A 27,407-nucleotide genomic window follows, 5' to 3' on the forward strand; every position below is an offset into this window, starting at 1 on the left:
TTTTTATCTTGGCCACTTTCCTTTCATCAATCAACTTCCAGGTGTTGTCTGTTATCCATCTCTCTTTGTTGGTACCCCTCTTTCTGCCGATAACTGCTTCTGCAGTTTCAGCAATGGCACAAGAGAACATACTCCACTGCTCCTCAATGTTTGCAAGGTGTTGTGATACCTTGAGCTTCCTACTCAACTCCTCACAGAAGCTTTCTGAGATGTTGTTATCCTTTAGCTTGTCCACTGCGTAAGGTCTCTTGGGCTGCACCCTTTTCACCTTCTTCAGCTTCAGCTTGATTTTACTCACCACAAGGAAGTGGTCTGAACCCACATCTGCACCTCTGTGGGAGCGAACGTCGAGCAATGACGAGCGCCACCTTGTGTTGATGCAGATGTAGTCCAGTGGAACACTCCCGCAGCTTTACCAAGTCTACTGTTGACGTCTTTCTCCACACCACCTGTATTTGAGATGTTACTCCCAAGATATGTGAAGCTACATACATACATGTGTACCCCCCCCCCAAAAAAAAATCAGTGGATTGGTAAATTCACGAATGCTGAACCGCAAACTCCATCAGTGAGACTAATGGCTCATGCCATTCACACTCTAAATTGTCCCAAGATGTGAGTGTGGGCGCGGATGTTTGTTCGTCTGTGTGTGCCCTGCGATAGGCTGGCAAACAGTTCAGGGTGTCCCCCACCTACTGCCCGAAGACGGCTTGGATAAGGCTACGGCACGCCCGCGACTATTGTAGACGAGAAGCGTATCAGAAAATGGATGCATAGATGGGCTTTCTCATTGTTGCGGCAACCCTCAGTTGCCTCCCTTGACTTGCTTATAGACAGGAAATATATTCATTTTATCAAATCTGTCATGGTGGCCTATAATTGACAGGCGACCGGCCAAGGCCGTCTCTCAGACCAATATCAGCTGGGAATGTGACCCTCATGAGGACAAGCGTGACAGAAAATGGATCGATGGATGAAATTGTCTTGTCTACCCTGCATTAGATAGCTTGGGTTATTTTGTATTCTACTTTCACACCTCTGTTTTCATATTTCCACATGTCCACCATATACTGTCTGAATGCATCCAACACCCTTTCTTTCTGTGTTGTGATTTTCTCTCTCTCTCTCTCCCCCTCTCTCTCTCTCTCTCTCTCTCTCTCTCTCTCTCTCTCTCTCTCTCTCTCTCTCTCTCTCTCTCACACACACACGTATGTCACTTGCTTCCTATCCTCTTTGAACCTTCCAGCCAGGAATGTAGGTTGTCTTAGTAAAGTGGAGCAAGCAGCAACAGGTCCACCTCGTGAGAGTTTGAGGATACTACTGTGCTGAGAGTTTGAGACAAAGGAGAGGCATCTACAACAAACAGAGAATCTCTGCTTCCCGGGAAGAAGCAGCATTGCTGAATTTGTACTGAGTGTATTTTGAGGTGTCCAGTTGAATTGAGGTCACACTGGCTGGATTGAGCCAGCAACAGGTCAACCATGACGGCTTGGCATTTGCTGGACATTTGGAAGAAGGTAAATATCACCTTTAGACTAGGGGACGATGTTGGGACCACGTGAGAGCTGAGGGCTTCCATCACCCCCCCCCCCCCCTTTTTTTTTCTGGTTCATTATTGGATGAAGTAACTTGACCTGTTTTATGATTAACGGTTCAAGGCTGACTCAACAGAATATTGGGTCTATCTGGAGAAGAAATATGTCAATGTTACAGCAGGGTTTTGTTATCTCCAGGGCAGAGAACATTTCAAACATATTTTCCTATCCTGCTGCGCATCATTTCAGGCATGCAAAAGCCAGGACTCCCATTCCCTATTTGTATCAAGCGTGTCTTTTCTCATGCTTGACTTTGGTTTCAACCGCAAGTAACTTCAATGTTTTCTCACAAATATTCAGCTCTAAGCAGAATCACACCACTTAACAAGTACTCTAGAAAGGATTATTAATGGGCACGTCTTGCTGACATGATGGAAATATAATGATGGCGCAAAAGGGATTTTTGTACATCGCGTCAGTTTTTTGGTGTTCTCATTGCAAGTTAGAGCCAAAAGAGCAGGCCAAAGTGGCTGATTTCCAATGTGTAATCTAGCACAAGGGATTTAAATGAGTCGACGTATGTTACCTTCTCAGTGGCCACAAGAACCTGCAGCTAAATACCCTCGACCATATGGAGTGTGAGTGTGTGTCCTGTCAGCATAAATTACATTTTAAGAGGTGAAGCAAGAAGTACAAATCGCTCCAAAACACAAAACAAAATAAAACAAAACAAAAACAATGGGACATGTGAAGACCGTTTAAAAACATGCATTATTCTTGGTTCCCTTTTTACTCTCATTGGACATTTTATTAGATACGTTTGTATAATGAAATAGGGTCAAGATGTCAATTTACCTATATGCATAATACAGTAATGTATATTTTAGCATCAAAAAAGTTTTACAATTGCAATTCATTAAAAAAAAAGAAAAACATGTTTGTCTCCTTTCCTATCTATCTATCTATCTATCTATCTATCTATCTATCTATCTATCTATCTATCTATCTATCTATCTATCTATCTATCTATCTATCTATCTATCTATCTATCTATCTATCTATCGATTCATCAATATATATAGAGAGAGATATTTCTCTCTCTCTCTCTCTCTACATATATCTATATCAATACATCTATCTATCTATATCTATATATATGTATATCTACAGTATATAAATATACATACATTTATACATATATATCAATACATCTATCTATCTATATCTATATATATGTATATCTACAGTATATAAATATACATATACACACACACACACATATATATATATATATATATATATATATATATATATATATATATATATATATACATATACACACACACACACACTATATATATATATATATATAATATATATATAATATATATATATATATATATATATGTATATATATGTATACATACTGTGAAGCGGCTGGATAGCTCGGTTGGTAAGGCATCGGTTTGGCATGCGGGAGACGGTGGTTCGAATCCTGCTTGGGGCAAAAATGAGCACATAACACCATCCAGTGTGGGTCCTTGGGCAAGATCCTTCACGCTAATGCCTACCTCATACAATGATGAGAGACAAGACAATAAAACGAATGGCATGCCGGCTCAGACGTCGCCTGGCCAAACAAGGTCTGCGTCAGGTGCTGGGGAACCAGAGCACCTTGATGAAAAATGGGCTACTGGAAAAAAGCGGAGATGAGCGAGATGCGATAACATGGCTCTGTTGGAATGCTACTACTCAAGTAACCCTAGTGAGGGGTTACATGCAGAGAATGTGGGCTAAATGGTGGTTGACCACAAAACAACGAGTAGCTCAGTGTTCAACATCCACAAACGGCAATTATTGTCACAACTTGAGATTGATGAGGTACAACGCAGGTTCCATGGTGAAGGGCCCCAGGCTGCCAGATCAGAGGAGGAGGTCATACCAGAGATTGGGAGGCAAGCCCCAATGAATGCAGATGATGAGATTGGGAGGCCAGCCCCAATGAATGAAATGCTGAGCGAGGCAGCAACTGACTTGAAAGCTAAGATCATGGCGAGAATGAAAGCTGGGCAACCTAGAAATCGATTACAACGGCTATGTGTACCACCTGAAAGTCTCATGGTGTGAATGCAGCACTGAGGGCGATCCCTACCGTAACGATCACGGAAACCAATGAGCTGATATACGCTTCAGCATCAGTGATCCTTGAGATGCTTGGCTATAAGAGCAACCATGGAAGCCATGAGATACGTTACCCACCATGGAAAAGACGGTTGGAGGCTAAGATCAAGGCGGCTCGGAAAGATGTGAGTCAATTGACGGAGGCCCAGAGAGGTGTGATGAAAAGGCCGATACCCGAGAGGTACATCCAGATGACCATACCTGAAGCACTCGAAACTGCCAAACAAAGGCTCCAAGCCTTGTCCAGCCGCCTAAAGCGGTACATGAAAGAGAATGAGGCCAGACGAATAAACAGGCTGTTCGCAACACAACCTGCAAAAGTGTACGCTCAGTGGCAGGGTCCTAACAACAGAGCTGACCCACCAAGACTGGAAACTGAAAGGTACTGGAAAGGCATATGGGAGAAGGAGGTTGCACATAACAGCACAATGGCTGGTGACCCTGAGAGAGGAGCACAGCAACCTCCCTGAACAGAACCCAGTTACCATAACAGTGGCAGACATACAGGGAAGAGTCTCAGATATGAAGAACTGGACAGCACCAGGCCCGGACATGGTCCACACCTACTGGCTAAAGAAACTCACAGCACTCCATGAGCGCCTAGCAGCACAAATGAACCAGCTGCTGAGGGATGGGACTCACCCAGGATGGCTAACCGAAGGGCGAACGATCCTGATCATGAAGGATCCCTCAAAGGGTGCAGTCCCATCCAACTATCGGCCAATAACCTGTCTCTCCACAACATGGAAGCTCATGTCAGGCATCATTGCGGCTAAGATAAGTGGACACATGGATCAATACATGAGCGAAGCACAGAAGGGCATTGGTAGAGATACCAGAGGAGCCAAACATCAGCTCCTGGTTGACAGAACAGTCGCACAAGACTGCAGGTCCCGACGTACCAACCTGTGCACAGCCTGGATTGATTACAAGAAAGCCTATGACTCGATGCCACATACATGGATCACTGAATGCTTGGAGTTGTATAAGGTGAACAGGACCCTAAGAGCCTTCGTTGCGAACTCGATGAGGATGTGGAAAACCACGCTTGAAGCCAATGGCAAGCCACTTACCCAAGTGTCCATCAAATGTGGCATATACCAAGGTGATGCACTCTCCCCACTGCTGTTCTGCATAGGACTGAACCCCCTAAGCCAAGTAATCACCAAGACAGGCTATGGATACCGCCTCAGAAATGGAGCTACAATCAGTCACCTCCTCTACATGGATGACATAAAGCTGTATGCTAAGAGCGAGAGGGACATAGACTCCCTGATCCACACAACCAGGATCTACAGCAGTGACATTGGGATGTCATTCGGGCTTGAGAAATGTAGTCGGATGGTGACTAAGAGAGGAAAGGTAGTCCGCACTGAAGGAGTCTCACTCCCTGAAGGAACAATAGCAGACATTGAGGACAGCTACAAGTACCTCGGTATACCACAAGCCAATGGCAACCTCGAACTGGCAACAAGGAAAGCGGCTACGGCCAAATACCTCCAGCGGGTGAGGCAAGTCCTAAGAAGCCAGCTCAATGGCAAGAATAAGACCCAGGCAATAAACAGCTATGCCCTGCCAGTGATCAGATACCCTGCAGGAATAATAAGGTGGCCAAAGGAAGAGATTCAGACCACGGACGTCAAGACCCGAAAGCTCCTAACCATGCATGGAGGGTTCCATCCCAAATCCAGCACCCTGAGACTGTACGCAAGCTGAAAGGAAGGAGGCCGGGGACTAGTGAGTGTGAGAGCCACTGTCCAGGATGAAACATCCAAGCTCCATGAATACATCAAGGAGAAGGCTCCAACGGATGATGTACTCAGAGAATGTCTCAGACAATGGGGAACAGAGGATGAGGTGCTGTAAGAGGGACCACCATGGGAGGACAAGCCCCTACACGGGATGTACCACCGGACCATAACTGAAGTGGCCGATCTCAAGAAGTCCTATCAGTGGCTAGAGAGGGCTGGCCTGAAGGACAGCACAGAGGCACTCATCCTGGCTGCTCAGGAGCAGGCCCTGAGCACCAGAGCCATTGAGGCCCAGATATACCACACCAGACAAGACCCAAGGTGTAGGTTGTGCAAAGAGGCACCTGAGACGATCCAACACATAACTGCAGGGTGTAAGATGCTGGCAGGGAAAGCCTACATGGAACGCCATAACCAGGTGGCTGGCATAGTCTACCGAATCATCTGTGCGGAGTATGGACTGGAAACCCCAAGGTCAAAATGGGAAACACCTCCGAAGGTGGTGGAGAATGACAGAGCGAAGATCCTGTGGGACTTCCAGATCCAGACTGACAAGATGGTAATGGCGAACCAACCAGATATCGTGATCATAGATAAAGGGCAGAGGAAAGCCGTTGTAGTGGATGTAGCGGTCCCAACTGATGGAAACATCAGAAAGAAGGAACACAAGAAACTCGAGAAATACCAAGGGCTCAGAGAGGAGCTGGAGAGAGCCTGGAAGGTAAAGGTGACAGTCGTGCCTGTGGTGGTCGGAGCACTCGGGCAGTGACCCCCAAACTAGATGAGTGGTTGCAACAGATCCCGGGAACAACATCGGACATCTCAGTCCAGAAATGTGCAGTGCTGGCAACAGCAAGGATACTGCGCAGAACCCTCAAGCTTCCTGGCCTCTGGTAGAGGACCCGAGCTGAATGAGGGACGGACACCGCCCGAGGGGGGTTGAGACGAGGAATTTTTACTGTATATATATATATATATATATATATATATATATATATATATATACTGTAGATATACTGTATATATATATATACTGTATATATATCACTGGCTCCCTGTTCAACATCGCATCTCCTACCTCTCCTGCAAGCCAAACTCCATACTCCCACCCCCCTCCCTCACCTCTTGCCTCTCCGAACTCAAAACATGGTTCACAACAAACTTTCTTAAATTAAATACTAATAAAACTGAAGTCCTCCTTCTTGGCACCAAATCCACTTTATCCAAAGTAAACAGTTTTTCCTTCAACATTGACAGCTCCCTAGTGTCCCCCTCCCCCCAGGTTAAGAGTCTGGGTGTCATCCTGGATAGCATGCTCACCTTCCACTCACATATCAACACCATCACCCGCACTGCTTATTTCCACCTCCGCAATATTACCAGACTTCGCCCTTCCCTCACCCCCCGCACCACTGCTATTCTTGTCCACAGTCTTGTCACATCCCGCCTTGATTACTGCAACGCTCTCCTCTTCGGCCTACCTCAAAAGTCCCTTCATAAAATCCAGCTGGTTCAAAACGCCTCTGCTCGCATCATCACAAAAACATCTTCCCAGCAGCACATCACCCCCGTTCTCCAACAGCTTCACTGGCTCCCTGTTCAACATCGCATCAATTACAAACTGCTTCTATATACATATATGGCCATCCACAACCTGGCCCCTCCTTACCTATCCGACCTTCTCCAGGTGCATATCCCCTCTCGCTCCCTCAGATCCTCGTCCTCCCTCCGCCTGTCAGTGCCCCCTGCCCGACTGAGCACCATGGGAGCCAGAGCCTTCAGTCACGCTGCTCCAAAGCTCTGGAACAACCTACCTCCGGACCTCCAAAACTGCACACCTCTTTCCACTTTCAAGTCCCGTCTAAAAACACACCTGTTCAGGATTGCCTACAACACATAGCTCTTCCATTTCCTATGTTTTTATGATTTTATGATTTTATGTCCTGTTTTTATATAATATCTCGTTTACTAATTTTTACATTGTATTTTCTTATTGTCTGTACAGTGTCCTTGGGTGGCATGAAAGGCGCTTTTAAATAAAATGCATTATTATTATTATTATATATCGCTCTCTCTCTCTCTCGCTCTTGATACTATCAGAGATTTGTGTGGGCAGTCCTGTTTCCACCACAAGAAAGCTGGCCTTGATCCAGATGTGCTGTCAAGTTTCAGGCCCATTTCCAAGCTGCCTTTCATTTCCAAAATTCTGGAAAAAGTCGTGCACATGCAGTTGAAAATTTTCTTGGATGAACATAACATCTTGGAGGTCTTCCAGTCAGGTTTCAAGACGATGCATAGCACGGAGTCAGCCCTGTTACGCGTTTCTAATGACATCCTCCTGGCAAATGACTCTGGAGACCACGTGTGTCTAGTTTTATTGGACTTAACTGCAGCATTTGATACAGTGGATCACAGTATTCTGCTGTCTCGTTTGCAGCACTTGGTGGGCATTGGCGGCAGTGCTCTTGAGTGGTTTAGGTCCTATTTAGCTGACAGAACCTTCTGTGTCAGCCTTGGCTGCTCTGAGTCACGCACTGCTCCCCTGTCATGTGGTGTTCCACAGGGCTCAATTCTGGGGCCTCTGCTGTTCTCGCTGTATCTGCTCCCATTGGGTTCCATCTTAAGGAAACATGGTATTCCCTTCCACTGCTATGCAGATGACTGCCAGATCTATGTCCCACTGAGCAAGAAAGACGCCTTCTCATTAAGGCCACTCCTATCCTGTCTGGAAGAAATCAAAACCTGGATGGCACAAAATTTCTTGAGATTCAATGAAAAGAAGACAGAGGTGATATTGTTTGGTCCCAGTGGCCCTTGTACATTCCATCCTGTAGACTTGGGCCCCCTGTCTCCTTATCTTAAGTCAACAGTCTCAAACTTGGGCCTTAAACTGGACAGTGATTTCAAACTCGATCGGCAAATTGGTGCCGTTGTTAAATCCAGCTTCTTTCACCTTAGACAGCTGGCCAAAATAAAACCTCTCCTCTCACATGAACACTTTGAGATGGTAATTCATGCCTTTGTCACATCCCGGCTCGATTACTGCAATGCCCTTTACTTTGGAGTCAGCCAGTCCTCCATTAAGCGCCTTCAGCTGGTCCAGAATGCCGCCGCTCGCCTCTTGACTGGTACTCGTAAGAGGGAGCACATAACTCCTACTCTGGCATCCCTTCACTGGCTCCCCATTCATTTTAGAGTTATTTTCAAGATCCTCTTATTTGTTTTCAAATCTCTGAATAATCTCGCGCCACCTTACCTCTCTGAGCTCATCCGCCCCTACACGCCTGCCCGGCGCCTCAGGTCTGTGGACCAGACTTTATTAGAAGTACCAAGAACTAAACTGAGGCTCAGAGGGGATCGAGCCTTTTCTGTTGCTGGTCCCTCTCTCTGGAATGACCTCCCACTAAACATTCGGCAAGCCTCCTCGCTGCCCATCTTCAAAACCCTCCTCAAAACTCACTTGTATTCTTTGGCATTCGACTCAGCATGACTTAGATTTGTTCTTGGTTTTACTGTTTGGTGCTTTCTACCGCCTTTATTACCGATTTGTCTTACTGTTTATTGTGCATGTTAAATTGCTCCATGTACAGCACTTTGTATGCAGCGATGGCTGTTTGAAAGTGCTCTATAAATACTGTTGACTTGACTTGACTTGACTTGACTTCAGTCAGGATCCCGCTCGCATTCTGAAAATGTCATCTTTCCCTTGCTAACTGCCATTGTTCTGCTAGGCTGTTCTTGGGCCAGAGCCAACATTGATACTTTGCCATGTGGGGCAACCACGGTGCAAACTGTAATCAGCTGTGAAACTTTGTGGGCATGTTTGAGCTGGTAGAAGCACAATATCCTTTGTGAATAAGATGTTAAGATGGAGCAAACTGCGGGTGCAAAACAAATGCAATTGAAGGTGCTCTTAGCGGGTACGGTTCATATTTGTGGGTTTGGCACTCAGTCTTTTGAAATAATTTAACCAAAAATTGAAGCCAAATATTTCATTTGAACATACGTTCAAAAAAAGACTAACATTGACTTGAAAACATGTACTGGAGTTTTTCTTTTCACTCAGAAATTCTAAATACAATTAACTCACAGCGTTTTTGAGTGAATTCTTTCTTGTTTTAACTGATACTATGCAAGTAGAATGGTTGTGGAATAAACCAACAAACTTCAGTTTTGGGGGGCAGCCCTTCTAACACCTGAGACATGCCACTCCTCCTGTGCCCGAATGTATTGCTGGTGTCAGGCTGAATACTCGTACTTTCAAGCGGAAACCGTTTTTGTGCTCTATTTTTGGAGACAGCCATTGTTAACTAACATGCATAGTTGAAGTATAGCTTCGGTGGTAAAATGGCTGCCTCCCAATATGAAAGTTGTGGATGTGTACATCAAGTAACCTTTTTTTTTTTTTAAATAAATGAATACTAGGCAAGTAAAATTTACTCAGAAATTCTCTTCATAAAAATTTTAACTGGAAAAAAAAAGATTTTTTTTTCGCCAATTAAATATCACTCCAAAATCTTTTCAGTGTAGTCGAACTATGTTCAAGTGAATTTAGAGGGAAGGGTAGTACAGGAAAGAACATTTTATTCTCAATCTCTGTTAAATTACACTTCGTGAATACCAGAAAACCCTGTGAGTTTCAAATAACATGAACGCTGAATTCAACTGTTCAGGCAGATTTTTAGAAAAATCTTAAATATATTATTGTGGTTCCACACTGCAATGGTAGAATTGCACTGCACCATACCGAGAATTATTATTTCTTTGACCGCATTTAGAGTGAGAGGATGACATTAACAAATTATTAGAAGCACCTCACAGTATGATGCACACTAACCACACAAATTCATTCCATGAAAAAGTTTCTTACAACTTGCAAAGGCAGCGCTTGTGTATTGGTTTTCAAATTAAAGTATGTGTTGAGACCGGTGGTTGTACAATATGTTCACAATCACAAAAGACCTAATGGCTGCAAAGCATATATCTCCGTTGTTTTTATGAATATTATTTTCTGGAAAATAAAACATTTAATGAAAAATAAACTTTCCTTTCCTCACACAGGATATTCATGTGAGTCAGGGGGCCGCAGACATCTCGATGGACATGGACCGCCTGAACAGGAATGCGCCAGAGAGTGGGTCACAAGCCCGCCAGGTGTTAAAGGTGAGAGTGTGTTTTGGACATGTATCATAGAGCTATACGGTATGTAGCTGTGAATTTACGCAGTAAAATAAAACTAAAGAGAAGATGAATATTCTATGATTGTAATACTGCAAATCTGGAGTGCGCCTTCATTCATAAATGGCCTCGATATTCTCCCTAACCCAGGGGTGTCAAACTCATTTTAGTCGCGGGCCAGTTTGGAGCTACGGCTTCCCTCGGAGGGCCGTGATGACAAGGAAACCACAAAATTATTTCATGTACACAACAAATTAATAGATTCCTAGTTTTGAAATCAGTCAAGTCAATTATAATGGTTTGTTCAAGTTTTGTACAAGTGAGTGTAAACTGCGTGACAAAATTAATGCAAAATCTCAACGTTATTAATTACACATGACAATTTGACATTTCGGTACAGATTTTAGCAAGATGACACACACGATTTGCTTTTGCGGGCCACATAAAATGACCTGGCGGGCTGGATCTGGCCCCCGGGCCTTGAGTTTAGCACCTGTGCCCTAATCCGTGTTAAGTGAATTAACACCATTGACCGAAATGGCCAGCCAGTCAGAGCAGCTCAGCTCAGGACATGCGCTGACAACATACAGTAGATGAGCATGTTGTAAAACAGGAATCTTCCATCGGAGTCAGTGATTAGTTGAAACCAGAAATGGAATGCCTCATTTCCTCGGCCCTATACGTGTCCCCTTTCGTCGTTTGAGCGTGGCTGACAGAGAGCTAGATTAGACTCCAATGACTAAATATTACGCATGGGACAGTTAATCTTTTCTTATTTAATCTGTTTGTTATTTATTTTATACGATACAATGAAATAATAGAAAACAATGAAGTGATCCCAAAAAGACAGATGCTGAAGATGAGAGGGGAGGAAATACATCCACCATGATTACATTTTCAGTCTAATGCAGTGAAAGAAGATCACTGAATAGGACAATTGTCCTGGACTCAAGTTTTCTGACTGAAACAATTCTTTCATCAGTGACAATACTGCTTCTATAAATCAATCCATCCATCCATCCATCCAGCCATCCATTTTCATTTTGCTTTATCCTCACAAGGTGTTGCAGGGCATGCTGGAGCCTATCCCAACTGTCTTTGGGCAGCAGGCGTGGGAACACCCTGAACTGGTTGCCAGCCAATCGCAGGGCACACAGAGACGAACAACCATCCACACTCACACTCACACCTAGGGACAATTTAGAGTGTTCAATCAGCCTGCCATACATGTTTTTGGAATATGGGAGGAAACCAGAGTACCCGGAAAAAACCCACGCAGGCATGGGGAGAATATACAAATTCCACACTGGAATCGAACCCTATACCTCTGCACTGTGAGACAGAGGCGCTAACCAGTCGACTAGCGGGCCGCCCACTTCTATAAATCCTTCTTTTAAATTGTGCTAAAACATTTTGAACTTTTGGGATGAGTTTTGAATGGGCCCAAACGGGATGTTAGCCTCAACTCACTGCATAACAAACATAAAACATGCTATGATATATGATCTAATTTGACTCACTCATACACAGCTGATACGAGGCTGCGGCCTAGTTGTTGGAGATCCCCACTGAATAGTGCACATAGAGTAGTGGCTCATTGAGAGGTTAATGCATAGTGTGCCACATGGGCACAGCAGCACTCTATGGTAGAAACAATAGCTGCTGTCCCATCACTTCCTCAACCCCATTACCACAACACCAGCCAGCAAGCCTCTTCTCACCAATCCCCTTTAGGCTTGAATGATCTCACTCCATCACCAGCACCAAATCAGACAAACTTAACAGGTCACAGAGGCCAAGGCAATGGCCATGCGCGGGTGGCGATTGATAGTGTGCGGACTCAAGTAAAAACAGACCAAAAGATAAAGCTTCTTTTTTTAAATTTATTTTAAATTTAAGTGACAGTGACTCCACACCTTACAGTCCATTTAATAATTTACAGAACATACAATTTCTTCTTCTTTCTCAATTCAAAGTGTGCCAATATGTAGCTAATTTTCATTATAATTGAACTTTGGTTGTGGATGATCACAGTCTATGATTCCAGACAATGAGACTGGGTAAAAAAAATGGAAATCAGCATGTAATATGGTATGTTGCAGACATTTGTCTGATTCCTTGTTCTCTACAATCATCACTTTTCGGGTAATATACAAATGGCATGTTTGCTGAACTGTAAATGTTGCATTGTGAAAGGAAGCAAGACATTTTTAACGCATTTAGATTAATCAGAAATGTGTACAAACAGCGCACACACACACACACACGTAGAATAACCAATAATATATCCACCCATCCATTTTCCGATCCACTTTATCCTCACAAGGTGGGTGCTGGAGCCTATCCCAGCTGTCTTCGAGCAGTAGGTGGGGCACACCCTGGAAATGGTTGCTCGCCAATCGCAGAGCACACAAAGACAAACAATGAGTCACACTCACTCCCACACCTAGGGACTATTTAGAGTGCCCAATGAACTTGCCATGCATGCTTTTGGACTGTGGGAGGAAACCAGAGTACCCGGAGAAAACCCATGCAGGCAAGGGCAGAATATTCAAATTTCACACAGGAAGGCCGGAGTCCGGATTCAAGCCCAAGGACTGTACTGTGAGGCGGACGTGCTTACCAGTTCACACCATGTCGCTCCAATCGTATAGATTTGTGAAAAAATATTAAATTCATTCAAACTCAAGATTTTTGGGGGCCTGAGATATGTGCAAGCTATATATATATATATATAGATCTATAGATCTATATAGATCTATAGATATATATCTATAGATCTATAGATATACCGTAACTACCCAAAAATACTCAAACCATTTTCTACTCAATCTGAGACAAAAATATTAGTTATGCTGAGGATCACACGCTGACAGAGAGGAGAAGAATAACAAAGACAACAAGTTCTGCCCATGTAAGGTGCAGACTGAATAAAAAAAGAGATATTTCAGTTCAAATTCAGCCAACGCTGCACTTTAAAGCACTTGTCCCATGCCAGGAACAGCATTTCTCTGAATTGTGGAGCGCTGATTTTATGGCAACACCCCTGCAGACAAACACACTACTGTATTTCCTTCAGTGTGTTGAGGAATGCGCAAAAGCACTTGTGTTCGAACTATGGCCCCGGGGCCATTTGCAGTGTTGCTGGCCTGCATTTTACGACAGCCTTTCAACATGGAGTTGTAAGGAGGCGAAGAAAAGAAACATCTTCTTATCTCACATCTCTTGCTTTCCACCCATAAGACATAACATTTATTTTCATAGGGCCCCTATGAAAAAAAAAAAGATAATTCGGTGACAGTAGCAATTACATGACACATGCCTGTGTGCCAGTGCAGAGGTACCGGGTTGAATTCCAGCTCCGGCCTCCCTGTGTGGAGTTTGCATGTTCTCCCCGGGCCTGCGTGGGTTTTCTCTGGGTACTCCGGTTTCCTCCCACATTTCAAAAACATGCATTGCAGGCTGATTGAACACTCAACATTGTCCGCAGGTGTGAGTGTGAGCGTGGATGGTTGTTCGTCTCTGTGTGCCCTGCGATTGGCTGGCAACCGATTCAGTGTGTCCCCCGCCTACTGCCCGAAGACAGCTGGGATAGGCTCCAGCACCCCCCGCGACCCTAGTGAGGATCAAGCGGTTCGGAAAATGACTAAAACTATTTCATAGAATCACATCCATCCATCCATTTTCAGATTCGCTTATCCTCACAACGGTCGTGAGCGTGCTCAAGCCTATCCCAGCTGACTTCGGACAGTAGGTGGGGTAAACCCTGGACTGGTTGCCAGCCAATCGCAGGGCACACATCGACGATATTCGCGCGCACAATCCACAGAGGGACAATTTGATGTGATCCATTAACCTGTCATGCATGTTTTTAGAATGTGGGAAGTAACAGGGAGAACATGCAAACTCCAGAGAATCACATGTATTCTTTTTTTATCTGAAAAAAACAAAATGCTTTAATTTCATTGACATTATTTAACATGTCATATTAGCCTCTAGGCTTTGGGGTTACTTGGTGGTCAGTCAGGAAGGAGAAGTCAAGAGAGCATTTAGACGTACTTCAAGTTTAAAGTGCTGAATTAGCAATGAACATAGCTTTTTTTTTTTTTTTACAGACTGAAGTAGCCTGAACCTGGGCATAGTCTAGAGCAGTGTTTTTCAAACTTTTTTGAGCCAAGGCACACTTCTGTCATTGAAAAAAATCTCGCGGCACACCACTAGCTGAAAATGTTAACAACCCAAAGCTTATTTTAACAATTAACGTGTGATATTGTTACTATAACCGTTTTTAACATTGAAGAATGACGTTATAACAGCTTGAATTGGAATCAAATGAACACAAAGAAAACAGTATTTTATCATCTTTCATATTTATTGTTTCAGCGTCGTCCTGCATTCATGCGCCACAAATTCGCTTGTCTCTGTCGAAACACAAGGCAATTGGCTAGCTGTTGCTCCTCCCTAGTGGTATGAGAGGGTACTACATGATTACTTTCTGGGCGAAAGACCGCACAGGCATACAAATTGGATATTTTCCCGCGGCACATCTGACAATGTCTCGCGGCACACCAGTGTGCCGTTACACACAGGTTGAAAAACACTGATCTATAGGCTATTAAAAAGTGCTGCAAGTCAAGTCAGCTTTATCGTCAAATATGGTCTATGTGCAACATGCAGCACAGATGAAATTTCTTTCCTCTCAACCACAGTGCAAACATGCAGTGCATTGAAAACACATACAGCTAAAATTAAGGGCAGCAAAACTGAACTGCATAAAAACGACATACAAACATAAATATATAAATATAAACACATAAAACAATATAATACAATACATTGTATTGTATTGTAAATAAAACAATAAATAGCAATCAACAGACAACCAAGGGCACTTGTGATTATTTCGGGTTAAAGTTGTTTAAGCGCAATAATCGCATGTCAGGTGCTGAGGGAGGGTCACAGTCTGTGGCGGGGGGGGGGGGGGAGTTGAATCCCCTGGCCGCCTGGTGGAATAAATTGTTCTGGAGCCTTGCAAATTAAACAAAGATTTGTACTTTAACAATTATAACAATTGTAAAACACTGAATAGCCTGAACTTGATCATATAGACCTGGACTACTGTATTGTATACATATAAAGTGTATAAAATGCTGTAAATTAAACAAAGCCTGTCTGGGGACGCTTTTACTGAAAGAGGACAATACTTAAATTAAATAGGCTATAAAGTGCTATAAATGCAACAATCGGGGATGCCTTCACTTTAAGAAGAAGAAAAAATGAAACACTCGTAAACCTGTGCGATTAAATGTTCAAGGTTGAATCGACTGAACTTGAGCATACTGTGTTACATGCATATACTGTAGAGTGCTGGAACAGCTATAACAAAGCTTGTCTGAGGACACTTTTACTGTAATAAAAATAACTATAATAAAATGAAACACTTGTGTGAACCCAAATGAAAAGATGAAAAAAATGGGAACAAGTGCAAAACAATCATCTTCCTCAACCCCTTCATGTGCCTGATCACAGCTAAACATTCAACAGCTTTCCCATTCTTCCTCACTGTGCTACTTCTTCCAAGAGTACTTCTTGTTACTCCTTGCAGCACTGAGTAGCTCTTTGATTTTCAAAGCACTGCCTTGAAAGTGAACAGGATTGCTCAAAGTGTGCAGTGAGCCCGTTACTAGCCACATGAACATTGCAGATAGTGGCAGCACAAAGGGGCTGGGCTTCATGCGTGCAGACAGACAGACTGACAGAGAATTTGGCTCAGAGCAGAAGAGAACACGCACCAGATGTAGACTATGCTTGCGGGTCCGCGGACCTCCTGCCAATACCGTGTTGCTGTCTTGAATATTTCCTGTCTTTTATTTTGTTCATTATTATTAAATTCATTGTTCACCTTTGTGTGTGACAGACGCATGGGACAATTCGGAAAATACGGAACAAACCGCCTCCCGTATTGAACCAGTACGGGAAACGACATTTAATTCCCAATTATAGGACGATTCCTTATTATACAGAACTGGTGGCAACCTGAGCGGATACTATGATATGTTCCAATGAGATACAGGGCTGCTGGCCATTCCAAAATCCTGAAAAATCCTTTTTTTTTTTTCCTCATCGCACAGCTATTCTTCTAGCTTAATAAATACAGCATCTTCTTATATACAATGCTGGATTACTTTTTGAGTGTTACTGTAAATATAATCAAGGGGAATCATTTCAAAGAGGCCCTTGCATTCTTTGATTTTTCTAAACGGGGTCCATGGAAGTAAAAGTTTGGACATCCCCTGGTGAAAACAGTCAGCGTCGTCACTGATTCTAATCATTCCATGTCAAATCATTGATTTAAGCCCTTGGATGATGGGTAAAGATCTTCAAGTGGAAGCATTGTGAAGCATTTGCAAGCCTGTATTATGACATCATGTGTCACCGCTAAACACTTTAAGATAATTGTCAGGACATGACAACTGATATGAACCATTCATAGTGTGTAATGTATACTGAAGTGCCAACTAGAGACAGACATTTTTTATGGGAATCCCCGGAGCCAATTTTGCCTTCAATCACTGGATTGGGACAGTCCAGGATACAAAGTTCACAGCAACAAATGGGAGTGGGATTATCCAATCCGAACCCCCCAGCCCCCCCAAAAAAAGAAACTCGAAGATTCCATGAGGAAAAAGGGGGCGACAAACTGTGAGTAATGAGTAAAATGCAACTTTAATTTGTTTTTGAAGTGGCTGACTTCCAAAATGGGAGTGGTTCAGGAGTGGGAGTCATTCGGACTGGCAGTTTTTTTGTTTTTTTACTTTGGTTCACGACTGGGATGAGGATGGAATTTGAGTTTTTTCTGTGGGAGTGGGATGATTACAGCCCCTGCTCTCATTCCTTTGAATGATGAGTGTTACCCTCTCGTTCCATCACCTTAGAAATTAAATGTAAATAATGATGCTCTATCTGATGTACCACAGAAAGAGAAAATCACTCATTCATCTTAAAATGACCATTAACCCTTTTATACACCCTGTAACCTGATAACATGATAAGATGTCCACTGTAGTAACTGCTGTCCCTGAAAGGGTTCAAGTGGTTTAAAACCTAGTAATTGCAATTACAAATTTTCTGGCCTTGGTGTTTCTCAACAGAGCACTCCACTGGATGTGATCGAGACTGGAAAGGGATTGAAGTTCCAGGCTGAGCGCCCTCATCTCGTCAGCCTAGGTAGTGGACGTCTGAGTGTTGCCATTACTCTGCTGCCTCTGCCTGAGGGTGAGTATTTTGCTCTACCTCGCCTTTATAATATAAAGTTCCTCCCCTTACACAACACTCTTGTCAGTTAGTTACATTGAGTGGAAAGCTCGTTTTCACCTCACTGTCCTCTTTCTTTCAGTGTTTGCTGGCAGGTTTCTGCATGTGTAACCCTTTGGCCTTGTCTGCTTTTGCTGCGTGCCTCTTTAGCCGCACCAGCTTTCCCTTTATGCGCCTGTGTCTATTGAGGCTGGTACACAGGGTGTGTTTCTTGACACATACCTGTGTCATTTTGCAAGTCCAGATGCCAAAGCAATATTAGTCTTCTCTGTATTGGACTGATAGAGCAATGCTGCAATTGATTCCAAGAAAAACAGAGACCATATTATCCATCATATTGGCAAAAGGTTTGGGACATATCCTTCAGTCAGTGAATTAAATAATTAGGGCTTTGTTTTTGTGACCAGGGTAAATCCTGCATGGCACGTGTCGTATATCTATGAGAATATGGGTTTGATCCAGTGTTGGTAATTTCCCAGACAAGCACAAGAGTGCCCAATTTACTTCAATCATGGCCAATGGCCACCAAAATGGCTCCTTTCATTCCCTTTAAATGCAGCACACTAATAGTGCACTTGAGTCTCGGCGTGGCAGAAGCACATCTGTGCTGTGAAGTGGACTTGGAGGACATCCCTCCTAACACCACTCCCATAGCCCATAGCTACTGCATGCTGCAATGGGATGATTTAAAAACATCATCACAATGATTCAGTGGCTTTGGTGCCTGCTGTATTTAGAATATATACTATATAATACTGTATAAAATACACACACACACATATATATACCTATATATATATATACCTATATATATATATACCTATATATATATATATATATATATATACCGGTATATGGAAGCGGCTGGATAGCTCAGTTGGTAAGGCATCGGTACGGGAGACGGGGGTTCGAATCCCGCTTGGGGCAAAAAAAAATGAGCACATAAACCATCCAGTGTGGGTCCTTGGGCAAGATCCTTCACGCTAATGCCTACCTCATACAATGATGAGAGACATTAAAACGAATGACATGACGTCGCCCGGCCAAACAAGGTCTGCGTCTGGTGCTGGGGAACCAGAGCACCTTGATGAAAAATGGGCTACTGGAAAAAAGCGGAGATGAGCGAGATGCGATAACATGGCTCTGTTGAAATGCTACTACTCAAGCAACCCTAGTCAGAGGGGTTACATGCAGAGAATGTGGGCTAAATGGTGACTTCGAAACCCACAGTCACGGTTGACCACAAAACAACGAGTAGCTCAGTGTTCAACATCCACAAACGGCAATTATTGTCACAACTTGAGATTGATGAGGTACAACGCAGGTTCCATGGTGAAGGGCCCCAGGCTGCCAGATCAGAGGAGGAGGTCATACCAGAGATTGGGAGGCAAGCCCCAATGAATGCAGATGATGAGATTGGGAGGCCAGCCCCAATGAATGAAATGCTGAGCGAGGCAGCAACTGACCTGAAAGCTAAGATCATGGCGAGAATGAAAGCTGGGCAACCTAGAAACCGATTACAACGGCTATGTGAAGTACCACCTGAAAGTCTCATGGAAAGTGTGAATGCAGCAGTGAGGGTGATCCCTACCGTAACGATCACGGAAACCAATGTGCTGATATACGCTTCAGCATCAGTGATCCTAGAGATGCTTGGCTATAAGAGCAACCATGGGAGCCAGGAGATACGTTACCCACCATGGAAAAGACGGTTGGAGGCTAAGATCAAGGCAGCTCGGAAAGACGTGAGTCAATTGACGGAGGCCCAGAGAGGTGTGATGAAAAGGCCAATACCTGAGAGGTACATCCAGATGACCATACGTGAAGCACTCGAAACTGCCAAACAAAGGCTCCAAGCCTTGTCCTGCCGCCTAAAGCGATACACGAAAGAGAATGAGGCCAGACGAATAAACAGGCTGTTCGCAACACAACCTGCGAAAGTGTACGCTCAGTGGCAGGGTCCTAACAACAGAGCTGACCCACCAAGACTGTAAACTGAAAGGTACTGGAAAGGCATATGGGAGAAGGAGGTTGCACATAACAGCAGTGCACAATGGCTGGTGACCCTGAGAGAGGAGCACAGCAACCTCCCTGAACAGAACCCAGGACCCATAACAGTGGCAGACATACAGGAAAGAGTCTCAGATATGAAAAACTGGACAGCACCAGGCCCGGACATGGTCCACACCTACTGGCTAAAGAAACTCACAACACTCCATGAGCGCCTAGCAGCACAAATGAACCAGCTGCTGAGCGATGGGACTCACCCAGGATGGCTAACCGAACGGCGAACGATCCTGATCATGAAGGATCCCTCAAAGGATGCAGTCCCATCCAACTATCGGCCAATAACCTGTCTCTCCACAACATGGAAGCTCATGTCAGGCATCATTGCGGCGAAGATAAGTGGACACATGGATCAATACATGAGCGAAGCACAGAAGGGCATTGGTAGAGATACCAGAGGAGCCAAACATCAGCTCCTGGTTGACAGAACAGTCGCACAAGACTGCAGGTCCCGACGTACCAACCTGTGCACAGCCTGGATTGATTACAAGAAAGCCTATGACTCGATGCCACATGCATGTATCACTGAATGCTTGGAGTTGTATAAGGTGAACAGGACCCTAAGAGTATTCGTTGCGAACTCGATGAGGATGTGGAAAACCACACTTGAAGCCAATGGCAAGAATAAGACCCGGGCAATAAACAGCTATGCCCTGCCAGTGATCAGATACCCTGCAGGAATAATAAGGTGGCCAAAGGAAGAGATTCAAACCACGGATGTTAAGACCCGAAAGCTCCTAACCATGTATGGAGGGTTCCATCCCAAATCCAGCACCCTGAGACTACATGCAAGCTGAAAGGAAGGAGGCCGGGGACTAGTGAGTTTGAGAGCCACTGTCCAGGATGAAACATCCAAGCTCCATGAATACATCAAGGAGAAGGCTCCAACGGATGACGTACTCAGAGAATGTCTCAGACAATGGGGAACAGAGGATGAGGTGCTGGAAGAGGGACCATCATGGGAGGACAAGCCCCTACACGGGATGTACCACCGGACCATAACTGAAGTGGCTGATCTCAAGAAGTCCTATCAGTGGCTAGAGAGGGCTGGCCTGAAGGACAGCACAGAGGCACTCATCCTGGCTGCTCAGGAGCAGGCCCTGAGCACCAGAGCCATTAAGGCCCAGATATACCACACCAGACAAGACCCAAGGTGTAGGTTGTTAAAGAGGCACCTGAGACGATCCAACACATAACTGCAGGGTGTAAGATGCTGGCAGGGAAAGCCTACATGGAACGCCATAACCAGGTGGCTGGCATCGTCTACCGAGACATCTGCACGGAGTATGGACTGGAAACCCCAAGGTCAAAATGGGAAACACCTCTGAAGGTGGTGGAGAATGACAGAGCGAAGATCCTGTGGGACTTCCAGATCCAGACTGACAAGATGGTAATGGCAAACCAACCAGATATCGTGATCATAGATAGAGGGCAGAGGAAAGCCGTTGTAGTGGATGAAGTGATGGAGACATCAGAAAGAAGGAATATGAGAAACTCGAGAAATACCAAGGGCTCAGAGAGGAGCTGGAGAGAGCCTGGAAGGTAAAGGTGACAGTCGTGCCTGTGGTGGTCGGAGCACTCGGGGCAGTGACCCCCCCAAACTAGATGAGTGGTTGCAACAGATCCCAGGAACAACATCGGACATCTCAGTCCAGAAAAGCGCAGTGCTGGGAACAGCAAGGACACTGCGCAGAACCCTCAAGCTTCCTGGCCTCTGGTAGAGGACCCGAGCTGAATGGAGGACGGACACCACCCGAGGGGTGAGACGAGGAATTTTATTTTTGTATATAATTTATATATATATAATGATTATTATTACTAATATTAATGAGGCGGCCCGGTGTTGATCAATCTATATATATATATATATATATATATATATATATATATATATATATATACCGGTCCACCTCAATAATAATAGGATTGATTATAATAATTATTATTATTATTATTTTATTATGCTAATATTTATTTGTAAGGTTTAGGTTCAGCAAAGATTTTTTTCTGGAATGTCAAAGCTGTTGTGAATTACAATGCATGGTAAAATCTGTAATATGCAAACTTGTATTGGGCAAATTTAACAACAAAAAATGTTTTGTGTTTACCAAAGTCAATCAGCATCAAAACAAATTTTGGGAACACATAAAGCCCAATTTTCACCTTGACGGCTGCTAAAGGTGCATTCCACTTGGTCACCTGGTACCCATCAGTTGCAGTCCCAAAGGTGAAAAAGGTCCAACTCCTTCTTCAGCTTGATGACATCACTTACCGTTGGTGTCCCCCAACCGTTTTGTGGATTGCTGCCACGACAGGCACCGATCACCTTTCAGCCACAGCTCCGATTGGTCCATTCGGACTGAGTTCGATGTCCCCCGCCTCCCCCGGGACGTGGGTAAAGTTCTGCTGGAGTTCTGCCAGCTCACATTGCAACTGACCACTGTGGCCCTTCCCACAGGTGGTTAGCCAGACAGTATTACAGAGTATTTACAGACTGTAGCTTGTCATTTTTAGCATCAGTGACAGTTGTTATCTTATTTGGTCTTGTGTAATACAGGTAGAGGAGTGTGGGAGGGTGTGAAGCCATCAGGGAAGGAGAAGAAAGACTGTCAAAATTTTAATGGTGCCTCTTATTAAACATAACATAGTGCGCATGTCTATCTATTGATCGATCTATCTGTCCGTGCGTGCGTGCGTGACTTTGTGGATACCCTGCACAATGCTTTCTTCTTCTCCACAGGCCGTACAACTATAGGTCATGGTCCGATGGACATCAACATCCAAGGCCCGGGGGTGGAAGCTCAACATTGCTACATAGAAAATAGGTCAGGGGTCATCTTGTTACATCCCTGCGGGAATCTATGCGCTGTTGATGGACTCCAAGTGACACAACCGATCCGCTTGTCCCAAGGTAAGATTTTACTCTAACGTAAGGCGCTTTGACATGGACAATCTCTTTAGCGTTTTCCTGACTTTATTTCCTGGATCACTGTCCTGTGTGTAAGGCAGGAAGAAGGTTTGAGTGTGACCTACAAATTTGCGAGCTTCTGACGTAGAATCAGAGTTTTGGGGTCTCGCTAAAAAAAAATATATATATTTTTAAAAAGCTTGGTCCTGACCGTGTTGCTGTCGTGTAATTCTACATAAATACAGTTGAGGTGATATATTCTGTTCTATGAGATGAGGTCAGTTTATGCATTTTTAATAAGAGTAACAGTAATATCTTTTGTTAAATATCCCTTTTCCTGACTTATTAATTGCATTCATAATGGTGAGCATATACTAGAAGAGAAAAAAGTGATTATGGGCAGCCTGTGCTGGCTCAGCAAGAGAAGTGGGTCCATTCAATAAAAAAGCAGTCAGCTCTTTTAAGTAGTTATCGACCAAAAGGCTGAGTGGCTTATCTAGTTAATTGCCATTACATTTATACAGAGGAGGAAATAGGATTTTCAATTTCCCAAAGAGCGATAAATTGTACAGGAGTAATAGTTTCACCTTAGTCATGAAACATTCTTAGACATTGACATCAGAGCACAGTGCATTTCCAATGCAAATCGAAATGCTCATCATTAGTCACTCTGCTTGCAGGGTGTGGATTTTACTGTGATATTGTAGACATTTTCTCCAACACAAACACTTCATTGTCATTTTTCTAGAACCTACTTTATCAACTGATATTTAGTCAGTCGCGAAGCATATCACTAAAACAATATCCAACGATCAGCCCAACTTTCAACCAGGTCTTTTACTGGCCAAACAAATTGAGGAAACAATGCTACGTACTGTAAACTGCTTCCACTGAAGTGCTCAATGTCACTGTCAGAATCAAAACTTCTGCTAAGTGGAAACTGGGAAGAGATAAGGAGGGTCATTAAGGAGGTATTTTGTGTTGTCATAGTTGTGTCATGGCTTGTAGTAGCGGATGTAAGTCAGACATTGACGGCTTTTGGTTACTTAATATTGTGATCAGTACTTCCTGTAAAACACTTGCACAAAGGATTTCTGTCTTTTGGCTCCACGAGTGTATAAACAGCAATTCTTTGTTGGTTTTATCTGTTCCTTTACTTTGCACATTACCACTGCATATGCATCTTTACATGCTCAACACTTGCTAATAATACAGAGACATCAGATCTGTCTCTGGCATCTGTGACATGCTTCCAATGCACTTTAACTGGGTGCCATCCTGAAGAGTGCAGGTTTACAGTGGATGAACTACACATGGTACTACGGTGATAACAGTCTGAATAATATACTTTTAAGTATTATCCATGTGTACTGGCGCAAAGTCATGGACGAAAGTCATACACTTTCATGTTACAGGTCTGCTAACCAGCAGGATTACCAAAATTCAGCCCTTATTTCTTCTTCATCTTCTTCCGGTGTTGGTTGATGGTTCTCTCAGAATGGCCAATAATCGGCTGGAGAAAGAATTATTGCAGGATCTCACTTTGACAGTCATACAGTATTCGTATTACCGGTATATGTGATCTTTAAGTGTACTGATCATTTTAAGGCATACTCTTGAGTGCCCATTTTAAATGATAATGTCAATGTTATACTGTACTGGGTAAACAATGGTGTATATTTGTTGTAACTTTACAACAAATAAAACAAATACATACAAAACAAAACGTTTAGAAATATGTATTTGGCAAATTAGTTCTCTTTGCTTCTTGTCCAGTAGCATTTCTATAGTTTAAAAAAAAACCCTGTTAAATGTTGCCCAATTATACCCAAGAGGCATTTTTGGGATGAGTAATGCAACTTCGATTGCATAGAAATATCGAGATGTGCACAACCCACACCCGCACTCCCAACCCTCCTCCCCCGGCCCCCTTTCCTCTCCTCTCTGAGTCTCCAGTCTCCTCGTTTTGCTCCTCCCTCAGCTCCTCCCCTGACAACCCGGCCGCTGTCTGTGCTGATTCTGGGTGGAAGTACTGAAAACCAGCAGTTAGTCACAGGAGCTCCTTTCGGATGAGAAAGCGAATTGCTGCCCATTGGACTAAAAGAAGATAGGGACTTTTAAGCGTATAACCTTGATAGTGTGATGTACCGACACGCACCCACCAGTGGGTAAACTCGGCGCGTAACAAGTGAACAAGTAAACAGCTGTCGTTGGGTTCGCTCCGACATCTGCAGCATACATTGGTCAGTCTTTTTTTATGGGATTATCATTACAAAAGAACGTGAGGACAAAGCCCATAAACACTGCTGTTGTTGCCGAAATTATTCGCGCTGACTCAGAAGACACGTGTTTTTTTTGGGAAAAGCTGTATTGGTGATGAACACAGCAGAGGGAGAGAAGGCTTTCATTCATTGGACCTAAAGTAAGTGGGATTGTTTTATTTACTGTCTGGATTTCTCAGATGCACTGATTGAAATGTACTGTACTGTATATGTTGCCGATATGGAAAATGCTCAACGTACACTAATTTGTCTCTGTACATTGTACAGTATCGTTACAGTACAGTACTTTAAAAACTACGTTTATAACTGCACAAATAAAACTGACTCAACACTTTTGAAATTGAAACATTCATATTTTAAAACCTATGGTAAAACGAATACCTACCTAACAGTGTGAGAAGAAAGTTAGCACTATTATCATTTTCTTTCTGAAGCTCCTAAACTGGATCCCATTTGGGAATTATACTCGTGTTATCACTGTCAGAGTATGTCCAAAAATAGTTCAATTGTACGCTTGAAACCACACTATCTTTTTTTCTTTCTTTTTTCCCCAAATAAGGTTTGCTGTTGTTTGAAGGCAAAATCATAAATATTGCATTATTGTCCAAATACATCCATCCATCTATTTTTTTTCAATACCACTTAGCTTGTTCTGAGTTCACACGACACATCCAAAGACAGATAATCTTTACTTTAAAATTCACACTGTTACTGATTGGGGACTGAACCCACACTCCCTGCACCAAAAACATGCAAATGTACCACTTCTCCATCTATTCGCACGAAATATGGACAGAAACCAGCCGTAATTGGTGAGTTTCTGCCATTAATTGACAATATAAGCCGCTCCACTCCATTAGTGGAGTGTGCCATTTGGTTATTCAGAGTGTTAGAAAACGAGAGTGCCGGAGTGCGCTTCTGCCGCTCTGATTTTGGAGACACGAAGCGGCCAGAGTGTCAGGCAGGATGAATTGAAACCGACCAGCAAGATGTGAGGTTGGCGGGCTAGCGGGGGATTTATACGACCTCATTCACCATTCCTGTACCATGGCTACAATTCAAGTTGGTAAATTGTAAACGTTTTTTCCTGAAGTTGGTGGTTGTTTCGCGGCGCTATCAAAAGAGCCACAGTAGCTAATGCTTACAGTAGTCTTGCTCGTCACGACAAAAATAACACGAGTGCGGTCATAAATTTATGGACGGGGAGGACACTCTGCCTCACGAACACTCTCAGAGTATTGATAAGGCGTCAGAGTGAATTTTTGAATGCATCCCTAATTTGTGACAAGGGATAAAGTTATAATTACCAATATTGATTGTAAAAACCACAAATTATGATCCTTAAACACTTTAACAGCACTTTATACAACGACAAACATCATTGCTTTACTCATAAAAATGTAGTGGTTTACAGCACAGGAAAAGGCTTATGTCAAACCACACATCTCTCACTAGTTGCTTACTCTGTGTCGTATAGCCAAGTCGCCACCTCCCACGCTTCACTTCCGTACTTCCGGTAAAGTGTTACAAAAATAAGAGTACTCAAAAACGAACTACCTCCCCAAACTCTGGAAGCACCAGGCCACAAGTCCATATATAAACAAAATAGCTAACGGTGAGGAACAGGCTGGACCATTTAAAGCCTTATAAACTTATTGTACACTGGGTTACTTTGTGTGTTATGTTACATGTCACTTTAGGTGGTGTCTTAGCAAGCAATTCACTGTTCTTTTGTGCTGAGTGCTGATTTTCCAAGTGTGTCGAACGCATCACTGCCGCCGGCGTGTGTGACGAAAAGATAAGTTCCATTTGCTGGCAAGCTCTCTCAGCTTGCTTGTTTTTGTTTTATGGATCAAGGGACATTTAACAATGTGTAACTTCAGAACCTTTCTTGTGACTCTTTTACCATGTCATAGAAAATCATGAGTGGGCAAGACAGACAGAAAACCCCTTTCTGCTTGTAAGAGTGGCTACGTTCTGGGGGGAAAAAAACTGTGTATGGGTGAATTCATGATTACTTGATTGTTGTAATCTAAAAGGACCCAATTTTTTTTCTTCATAATATTGACAATAATATCTTTATTATTCTTCCACTGGCTGCAGTAGTGTTGTGTTTCTTCATCGATATATTAAAACCCAATCAAATAACACAATGCAGGTATCTCTTTGGTCTAAATTACTAATTACAGAT

The 27,407-nt window shown here is 43.4% G+C and overlaps 1 protein-coding gene across 6 annotated transcripts in view; it reads left to right on the forward strand.

Annotated features, from left to right (window-relative positions):
- Window positions 1-1,266: 1,266 nt before the first annotated feature.
- The window catches only part of phldb1b (pleckstrin homology-like domain, family B, member 1b), an 83,833-nt gene continuing 57,692 nt past the window's right edge, over window positions 1,267-27,407 (forward strand). For 5 of the 6 annotated variants that reach the window (XM_086124945.1, XM_086124946.1, XM_086124947.1 and 2 more), the window contains exons 1-4: window positions 1,267-1,517; window positions 10,529-10,630; window positions 17,797-17,920; window positions 22,767-22,937. In XM_086124945.1, coding sequence (XP_085981071.1) covers window positions 1,482-1,517; window positions 10,529-10,630; window positions 17,797-17,920; window positions 22,767-22,937 — 433 coding nt within the window. In that variant the 5' untranslated portion in view covers window positions 1,267-1,481. Of the gene's footprint in view, window positions 1,518-10,528; window positions 10,631-17,796; window positions 17,921-22,766; window positions 22,938-24,985; window positions 25,357-27,407 lie in introns of those variants that run through there. The other variant, XM_086124949.1, reaches the window with a different exon arrangement.

The sequence above is a fragment of the Hippocampus guttulatus genome, chromosome 12, assembly GCF_054856545.1.
Source record: "Hippocampus guttulatus isolate MCC_2025c chromosome 12, RoL_Hgut_1.0, whole genome shotgun sequence".
NCBI lineage: Eukaryota > Metazoa > Chordata > Actinopteri > Syngnathiformes > Syngnathidae > Hippocampus > Hippocampus guttulatus.